At 38.0% G+C, this 10,272-nt stretch overlaps 1 protein-coding gene across 4 annotated transcripts in view; it reads left to right on the top strand.

The window, feature by feature from the left end:
- Positions 1-5,308, top strand: part of LOC112136794 (polypyrimidine tract-binding protein 1) — a 28,190-nt gene extending 22,882 nt beyond the window's left edge. For all 4 annotated transcript variants that reach the window (XM_024258700.2, XM_024258727.2, XM_024258708.2 and 1 more), the window contains 3 exons: positions 1,226-1,442; positions 1,520-1,597; positions 2,713-5,308. In XM_024258700.2, coding sequence (XP_024114468.1) covers positions 1,226-1,442; positions 1,520-1,597; positions 2,713-2,845 — 428 coding nt within the window. In that variant the 3' untranslated portion in view covers positions 2,846-5,308. The remainder of the gene's footprint in view (positions 1-1,225; positions 1,443-1,519; positions 1,598-2,712) is intronic.
- Positions 5,309-10,272: the final 4,964 nt, after the last annotated feature.

The raw sequence follows: 10,272 nt of genomic DNA, 5'->3' as shown, positions 1-10,272 counted from the left end.
ACTTGGTGAGAACCCATCGAGAATCGATCGCAGGACTAAATATCGCGATATATCGCAATATCGATATTTTGGCACACCCCTAATTTGTATACATTATTTTAAAATTAATACTGAATTTAAATAATAAAATTAACAAAACATTAAGTCATGTAAAAAATTTTCTAAATCTTCTTCACCTTTCGGCTTAACCCATTTTTGGGGTAGTTCGCATCAGTGATTTTGGTAGAGTTTTTATGCCGGATGCCCTTCCTGACACAACCCTGTATTTGATCAGAAATACTTTGTAACATAAACAATATAGATCTGTGGTATGGTTTTCAAATGGACTACATTTTCACATTACATTAGGTCAAAAAAGGCCAGCAAAAAGTAGAAATTATGAGCTAAAAGAGGAGGAGGGTTCAATTTAAAATGGGGTAGGGGGGAAAATATGTTGTCAATATGTGGAGTAAAAAATATAGAACAAGAAGAAAATTACAAGAATAAAGTATTTTTTATTTTATTTTAAAGTATTTATTTCTTCAGAAGTCAGAGGCTAATTTTTTTTAACTTTTTTTCTTATAAATTTACGTGTTTTAAACTTGTAAATGTGTGACTTCAGAAGTCATAAATGCACAGCTTTGAAACATGTAAATTTACGAGAAAAAAAGTCATAAGTTTAGTTGAAAACACAAAAGTTGTCCGTTTATCTGAGCCATGCTCAAAGATGACAAACATGGAGCATCTTGTGAAGCTTTATTTCCTGATTGGTATCTATATGAACACTTTAACCCTTTGGAATCGACAGACGCCCTCAGGCTGTGAGATCAGCGTAATAAAATTGTCTAAAATAAGCGTAAACTTTTTTTCATATTCTGTAATATAAATTTTTATTGAAATAAGGAGAGAGTATGACATTTGTTTGTAGCTATTTCATTGTTTGAACAAAATATAAAAAATACAGATGCAAAACAGAGACTTGCACTTGAATATATATGAACTTCTTTATTTAAAAAGTTTATACAGTACAGGTATGGATGAGTATAAAATTATACTTTTTTTTTTTAAGAATTTAGAAAAATATGGAAATTCACCTTCAACAGAAAACTGAAAAGCAAAATTCTATCTGAAAAAATTATCAAAACAACTGAAAAATAGTAAAAAGTAACCATATACATTTGTTTATTTATTTATTTATTTTGGATGTATGAGGTTGATTTTTGCCAACAATGTTTTCCCTACTTAGCTATGAGCCACCTGAATGGTCAGCGGCTGCACGGGAGGCCTCTCCGCATCACTTTATCCAAACACACGAGCGTTCAGCTCCCCCGCGAAGGTCACGAGGACCAGGGTCTGACCAAAGACTACAGCAGCTCCCCCCTGCATCGCTTCAAAAAGCCCGGATCCAAGAACTATTCCAACATCTTCCCACCGTCGGCCACCTTGCACCTCTCCAACATCCCGTAAGTGTTCTGTTGTTCTCAGGGAAACCCCAAACCATGATGAAACTTTTGATTGTTTTCCTCTATTGGTGTTTCAGCCCCTCTGTGGTTGAAGAGGATCTGAAGATGCTGTTTTCCAGTTCAGGAGCTGTGGTTAAGGCCTTCAAGTTCTTTCAGTAAGTTATTTTTTTTATCAGCTGTTGTTTTTCCCTTTAAAGCTTTTCTGACCCCTGCTGGCTGGAAGAAAGCGTTTTCTTTCCTTGTAAAGCTCAGACTCCTCCTTCTTTGGGAGTTGAGTCTGGAACTTGAGCACAGGATGCTCCTGAGATACACTGTACACCCTCAGCAACATGCATTCAAGTCTGTAAATATGCATTTCAGGCTTCCACGCTTAAAACTCTCGTATGCACATTTTTTAAGACCGTTTTCGGTAGGGACGTCCCAACCCATTCATTTGATCGAAATATCGGACCCGATCGCCTGGTGGAAGACTCTATCGGTATCAAATGTTGTTGGAACATTGGTTGTTGGAAGGTCGTGGGTTCAAATCCCGGCCGAGTCATACCAAAGACCCACTGCTTTCACTCAGCACTAAGGAGTTGGACTGGGGAGTTAAACCACCAAACTGGTTCCCGAGCACGGCTGTGTCTGCAGCTCACCGCTTCCCCAGGGGATGGGTCAAATGCTGTTTAAGTGTGAAATGAGGAAAATAATGTTAATAAAATAAAAACACAGAAAAACTTAAATCTGTTTTTTTAATTTTTGTTCATTTTAAAAATCTGTTACAAAAGTAGGATCAGGACTCTGTATCGGCAGACACTCAAAATTAAATGACTTGAAATCAGAATAGGCCCAGAAAAACCAGGTCAGAACATCCCTAGCTTTTGAGCTCCATGTCAAAACGTTGAAAGGTAAACCAGGTTGACCCATCAGGGACCTGGATTCGGTAGAAAAGGATCAGATTGATTTTGCATTAATTCACAGAAGTGATAACAGTTGATCTTGGAGAAATTCATAATTGCGATTTGTGCCCGACCGGAATGATATGACAGTAAGTCTTTTATTTATCAGAATAGAGCTGTAAAAAAAAAAAAAAAAAAAATCCTGGAGATTCACCAGACTTACACCGCTTTGACATTTCCCACCAATCTTCCAACTGTAGATGGCAGACATGTGCTTGTATCAGGCAGTGAGAGTCCAGTGTGAACGCCGTGAGCTAAACCAGTTTGAGCTGGCTCTTTCTTTGTCCCAAACTCCTCTGGAGGTTTAACTCCCGTTGGTTTCTCCCCAGGAAGGACCATAAGATGGCTCTGATCCAGATGGGCTCTGTGGAGGAGGCCATCGAGTGCCTCATCCAGCTCCACAACCATGACCTGGGAGAGAACCACCACCTGCGGGTCTCCTTCTCCAAGTCGTCTATCTGAGCCTTCGACCCGCCAGTCAGACCCCGGTCAGGGAGCGGACCGGACGGCGCCCACTACACTCCGATCATTCCAACAAGCGTCTACAGAAACTACCATGAAGTCCGATGTAACCTTAAATTATTGTTTTTAAATTAATTGATTCTTCACTTTCAGAGGTCAGGTATAAAATTCCGAGGTTTTCCTCTGAAGTCCGGATCTGGAGCAATCCAGGTTTTTTTTTTTTTTTTTAGGAATTTTCAAAATGTAGCCAGAAGATTGTTAGATTACACTTGCAAGTCAGTCTCAACCTTGCTTTAAACATTTTTTCCCACTTTCTTGCCTTTCGACCTTAAAACCCAGACTCTTGGGGTCTGTTGACCACGGCTCCCACTTAAATCTTACAATTCTGATGTCACAAATTACTCTGAGATTGTTCCTGATCCTCCTGCTGTAGCGTTCCCTGTTCAGGAAGCCGTGGCTTTATCAAAGGACCCCTGTGCCTTAATTCTGAAGTCGCAGTGACTTCCTCTTTAACAGAAAGCCTCTGTGAATTGGCAGGTTTACAGTTGGTAAAGGTTTACTGTAGAGATGTATTACAGATATATCCATATTTTAAGTGTATTTTATTGGTGGTGTTGTCAGTGCTTCGTTAGTGTTTTTGTACTGCTGGTCATAGAGTGAAACACGTGAACTGTTTTAGAGGGTTTGCTGGATTTTTAGCCGTAGAAGTTAATTATTTTCTTTCCTTTTTGAACTTCTTTATTTCCACTTATGCAATCATGTTTTTATCATTTATCTTAGCATTATTTTAATCATTCCTACATTTTTTTTTTCTTTTCCTTTTCTTGCTTTGGCGGTTTTCTCTGAAAAACGCCACCGAATGTGTCGTTAGCTCGTCTGTCGCCTTGAAACGGTTTTTATTTATACGTTTGTGATCCACTACAGCTGAAACCAAAAACGGCCTTCTAGATGCAAACAAATCTGCCTGCCTCAGGTTTCTGGTCTAGCGGACCAGAAAAAAGGATTTGTGGACTGGTTCAGGCTCCTGTGGGAATGTTTAGCGATTTCTCGACTGGATCCAGCCCACCGGTGCAACTTCAGTTTGGAAAAAAAAAAAAAAGAGAGTATGTGGAGTGCCTTCAAAGTAGCACTGAGTTATAGATCAGACATGCATTCCTCTTTGTTTGGACGCGCTTGGAAGCACTCGGAATAAAACCAGAAGACACTGGTTTGGTTCGTTAAATAGTTGTTGTTATTACGCCGACATTCCAGCCCCTCAGAGATCCTCCCCGCCTTCAAAACCCGAGATTCTACTGCGAGGGGGACGCTTTCCTCTGGCTGAACTGCTGATTCTGCAGCCGTGATGCTTTCAGGGCACCTGGGAAAGGTTTCAAAATAATCTGCAGATGTCATTGGAACTTAAATGTGACTTAAGTTTGGAGCAACAAATCAGATCCAACATAACTGCATTCCATATCCTAAAAATCTAGCATGCATCCATAGATTAAACCACAAAAATTGTTACGTTTAGGCTAACCGTGATGCTTGTTAAAGCATCGTCCTCAGTTTATAGTGAGAACTAAGAAAGTTGACTTGGGTTACAATCTAGACGAAGACAGACCAGCAGAGTTATTTGCTAAATGTTACATTTCTGTGCGATTGTTCTTCAGCAGATCAGTTCAAGATCCAATCGGTTCTCACCCACCCATTGCTGAATCGCTGATATTTGAAGCCACTGATTGGAGGCATTTCTGCATCCACACTATATTTCTTCCCAACATGTTTGCTGTTATAATTGACCTAGCATGCACATTTTGAGTAAATAAGCTGGATCATGAGTCATGCTAAATTGGTGAACTCTATAGTTGAGCATTAAAGGCTTTGATCCACATTTGATTCTTCTAATTTGGTGTAACTTTATAAACAGTTTTACTACATAGTAAATGGTTTGAGATTTGACATTTACAACCTGGTATTTACGTAAACATGGTACTTTGTTTTAAGTTTACCTAAAATATGCTTATTTATCCTCAATTTAAAACACCCAAAGTACATTTATGTAATTATTTTTTTTTCCATCAAATCCCTTCAATTGTTTTCAAGAGTTCATAAAAACTTGAACTCCATAAAAACATTTTTAAAAGAGCTTTAGCTGACTGATCATTCTCAACATTCCATGAACCAATAAAATATTTTCTGCAGTTAAAAAAAAAAAAACTAAACTAATTTTTCCAGGTGTACTTGAAGGCATCGTGGTATGTCTGTGCTGGATGAGGCAGGTATGGCATCAGTCTGTGGCTGGAGGGAGGGGGGAGGTTGGTTAAGTGTATATACATGTTTTATACACAGTTGTCTGAGGTGATTATTGGTTTTATATCCGATGAAACGTGTATATTTTGATTAAAAGTGTGAAACCGGTTCTGAGCCTTACACTGTTTGTGTCACAAAGAAAAAAAAAACAGATTAAATAACTTTTTATCTAAATGTGTTTGGACTCGAGTCATCTGTTGGGACAAATAAATTATTACAGATTTTACAAATAATAAATCTGATAAAATGATGATAAAGTAGGACATCTCCAGCAGCAAAAAATTCAGTTTGAAAAAAGCAGAGGTCCTTATGGGGATGCTTGTGGAACACCGCAATTAATATTCATGTTTTACTACATTTATAAAGAACCATTTTTTAACATTAAATTTCCGACCAGTAAAGCTTACAATTTTTGTAGCACTAACTAATAAAAAACCCTAAACACTTCTAAATAACCAGCAACCACCAAAAATAAAAAAAATAATGGGAATGTGAGAAGAATTTTAAATTTTAGCAATAAATGACAAACTTGCTGTTAATAATGTTTGTAAAACAGCAGCGATGCAGTTGTATATCAGTAAAAATCCAACATCCAGCATATTTGACTTTGAGTCAGTGAAAGGTTTGTTGTAGATTAGGGAATGCAACTTTTTTTCCAAGTTAACAAACTTTATATAATTATCAGAAATTACTAGAATTAGAACATTGAAATTTCTCAAGTTTTCTATTTTTTAAATAGTTAATTTCATTTGTCAAATCTAAATAATAAATTATCTGGTTGAGGCCAACATTTTTTATTTTTTTTTTTTACCAATGTGAAATTATATTTTCTTACTTTATATTTGCTATTAAAATGCAGTGATATAACCTGCCTACAGACAGTCAACAATGTTGCTGCTAAACTGTTTGATAAGAGAGGAATTTGGCAATGTGAGCAAAAATTCTCAAAATGCCTCAAGTTTTTCAACAAGGAACTTATTGAACTGGAAATTCAACTGGAAATTTGATTAGAAAGTAGACAAAAAGTCCCATTTGCAGCAGCAGATACGGTCGTAACTGGTCACCACAGAGTCGCAGGTTCTCGGGAATCCCTCCATCACCTCACATCTCAGGAGGAAAAACTGGTTCCAAAAGGTTCAGTTCATATTCTTCTTCCAGTTCTGTTTATCCCGGTGCATTACATGAACCCCTCCTGCAGGGGGCAGCAAACACTGATGTAATAAACTTGAAGTTGATTTACAAATGTCCAGTTTTGTCAACTGTCTTTGGAGTGGAAAATGGAAAACAACATGAATGAAGATGGATTTTCTTATCTACACCTAACAGAAAAGACTCGCCATGTCCAAGAACCTACAGTTCATGTTTTACATGTTTAGATGGGATGAATAGATGTAGAAAATGTTCCTTTTGTCCCAAACCACATATTACATTATATTGTATAGTGTTGCTTTAACAAGCCCTAACTTTAAAGTTTCAGTGATGACCTAGGCATGAGTCTTCAGCAGGAGGGTTACAAACATTGAATATTTCAAATGTCATCTAATTCATATGTTACTTTTTGAGCTTTATTTTCTTTCAACAGTTCAATGTCACTACAAATATTTTCTTTGTCTGATCAAAGGAAAAAGAGAAAGGATTAAGTTGAAAAGTATACCAGTGTATATTTTCTACACTAACTTCGCTAGTTAGCAAGTTAGTGTAAAAAAACAAGCAAATTAAGGAAGAACTGACTGATGCTGGGTCACTTATAGGATAAGGATTTAGATCTGGTCAATGCGTATTCAAGGGACCACTTCCAATGAAAAGTCTATGTAAACACAGGTTTATGTGTATGAAACTCTCTCGTAGCTTCGCATGTTTTTATAACCGTTTTTTAGGCTCTATGCTCAAAATGCACAGCCATTGAAGTCCATTGAAAGCTACACCAGGTCAAACTTGGACCATTCCGGGGCTCTAATTTTGTTGTGACGTATGAACGCCAACTGTTTGAAAATTGATAACTGAGGAGAAATTAATAATTACAGAATTATATGACAAAAAGTTTTTCATGTATCGGAATAGAGCTTTGAAAGAAAAAAAAAGTGAGATTCATGAAGTTAGCACTTCTTCCACATTTTGCCCCAAGCCTCGGACATGCGCTAATAAACAGAAGTAGAAGAAGAAGCCCCTCCCTGCTTGTTCAGTGTGAAAACCATTGTTAAAAACCCAGTCAAGAACCCACATTTAGCATGTTCTTGAACGTGCATCAAATTCCTGGTGTGTAAGTAGCTTCAGATGGGCAAACTTTACTCTTTAAAGTTTCAAGAATTTTTACTCACAAGTTTCTAGAGTGTCTATTTGATCTAACAGAAAGCGATCATTGGCATTAAGCTAACGGTCGTTTCCGAATTAGCCGCACCAAAATGGGAATTATCTGGCTGGACGATCAAAGCTGGCATTCTCCTGCTCCGGACAGGCAGAACAGGACGAGCGAAGAGGGGAGAGAAGAAAAGAGAAGCGAAGCATCCATTTACACACTCAGTACTCTGGAAACAACAAGAGGAGATCTGAGGCTTTACAGACTGGGGGAACTTCATATCCATGTCTTTTTATTCTCACCAGAACCACGTTGCACCGGTGACACGCCGCCGAACAAAGAGGGATTGTGGCGCGGGGGGAAGTAACGCCGGCACGCCAGCTTGCTCTCACACGGCTGTCAAACTGAAATCCCTTCAGTCCGAGAAGCGTTAGCATAATCCCTTGAAATTCCCCCTTCCAGCACATTTATGTACATTTAAGTCTTGGAGGGTATACGAAAAAAAATCAAGATTCTGTATCCAATCCAGATGTTTGTCTCTTAACAGTTCCATCACTGAAATGACAGAATATTTGTGCTAACATGTAAAGACAACAAAATTACGTCTAAAAACTTATAAAAAAAGTCTACAGATTTGGTTTTTGGTGTCTTTGGTTTCAGGAATTTTACCCCCCCTTCAGTCAATGTGGTGATGGGAGGAAGGGTCATATTTCTGGGGGCCCTTCTGCCACCTCTGCATTAAGGCATGAAATGAAAACTACATGCAGCAATGTTCATCAGGCTTAGGCGCCGTTTGAACGGACCGAACAACAGGAAGGCCTTTTAAACATTTATTCTGAAAATCAGAAACCTGAGAGCGAACGGTCACAGCCGGCTGAGAACATCTGTGCTTTGTGGTTGAAGCGCTGGAAGGCAGGTCACATGATCTTTGCTTCCATCACGAGTAGGTTAATGGTTCAACACTGAGCAGTACGACTATAAGAATGCTTTTATTACTGCCCATGCTTTCACCACTCCCAGCATTGCAGAATACTTCCACAAACCTACAATGCTAATCATAGTTTTCCGTCATGGAGCAAGTTCCACACCATCCCTTCCTGAAATTATTATTATTTTTTTTGTTATTTAATTTTTATTCATTTAAAGGAAAAACATGCAATACAACTTTGAGTTGTAAACTCAAACATGATGGAAACAAAACAAAAAAAAATTAAAAGGGGACAGAGAAAAAAACGTATTTTGTCTGCCCCTTTTAACAAATCAATAAATCAAACTGTAAGGATGAAAAACACAAAACATTCTGCCAATTAAGGTTACAATAGCAGAAGATTAGGAAAGATGAACAAAAAATTACAATTACAAACATAAACCATTGTGAAATGAATTCCATTCCTCAGGGATGAGTAGTTTTCATTTCTACTAGATAGATTTATAGTCATTGATTATACTATTGTTAATGTAGTTTTTAAAACTTGATATTGTTGTGCAGATTTTTAAGACTGTTTTTGGCAGTGTGTACTAAATGGGGTGGGGGAAATAATCATTAGTTTCATCAATTACAATCCATGCATGCTTTTAACAAATTCTGCTGCGAGCTCTTCCAACTTCCAATGGTAAAAAAAAAACATTGAAAGAAAATTCCTCCATCGTTGGAAAAGGCTAAGCAAATAACAAAGTCAATCAGAGTTTTAATGGTCTTGAGACCATGTTCTGTGGTGGAGAATGAGGGCTTCCAAATGTTCCTCCATATGTCAGAACCAGGATACAACATTGCTTCATCACCGACACGGTCAACCCACCACTATTTGATGCAATCGTAATTGAATCAAATCATGAGAAATTCCCACATCCTAATGTGTGTTGAAAGTTAAACCAGGTCAAACTTTGATCAATCAGGGACTCCAATTTGGTAGTGATGTATGGATGGCATCCCTTTTAAGTTGTGAAAGTGCCAACCATTTGAAAACTGATCATGACAGAGACGTTAATAATTGCGGTCCAGCCAGAATTATGACATTAAGTCTTTCAAATATTGGAATAGAGCTGTGAAAGAAAAAGCCTGAAGCAAAAATCACGAGTATAATGTTGTGTGTTTTGATCCAAGAAACAATCCTTTAATTTCGAATATCTTCATTTATTCAACACACGTCCAGTTCAGCACATCCTGCTCGTTTCCCCTCCTTCGTCTTCTCTCTCTTTCTTTCAATCTCGCGATACTTCACTTAACTATACTACAACGAGATTTGCACCACTTTGACATTTTGCACCAAGCCTCTTCCAACAGATTTATGCGCTAGTATCGGGTAGCGACAGTTAAAGTTGCCACGATTAGCCGATTAGTTGACGACTGATCGACTACTGACATAGTCAGTGACTAATGTAATTGTCAATTAGTCGTTTCTTTATTTAATTAAAAAAATATATATCTCTAAACTATGGTGCACGCTTTCTAATGTCACGGCTGCAATTCTCTTTGACACATGTAGAAGTGCTACACAGTAGTGCTAATCAAGATCAGTAGTGATGTCACAGGAAGTTCTAGAAAGACTCTGGGACCATAACAAGAGTCAATGGAGCTTGAAAGTGTGGGAAACATAAAAAAATAAAATAAAAACATTTCCAATGCAATATCAAGGCAGAACTTGAGTGGCAGCACTGCGGTGATGCATGAGAGGGAAGCACGTTGTGACTGAGTATGATGACACTGGAGATCATTGTCTAGGACACTCTAGGTAAGGGAAGATTAGCGCAAAGAGAGAGCAAAAAAAGCGATCCTCTAAAATGGTGGAGTAAGAAGGAAGGGCGTGTTCCCTCACTGGCAAGTAGGGTTGGGCACCGAAGT

Source organism: Oryzias melastigma, linkage group LG11 (genome assembly GCF_002922805.2).
Source record: "Oryzias melastigma strain HK-1 linkage group LG11, ASM292280v2, whole genome shotgun sequence".
Lineage (NCBI taxonomy): Eukaryota > Metazoa > Chordata > Actinopteri > Beloniformes > Adrianichthyidae > Oryzias > Oryzias melastigma.
Note: the sequence above shows the minus strand (reverse complement) of the source record. Positions and strands in the feature narration are given on the sequence as shown.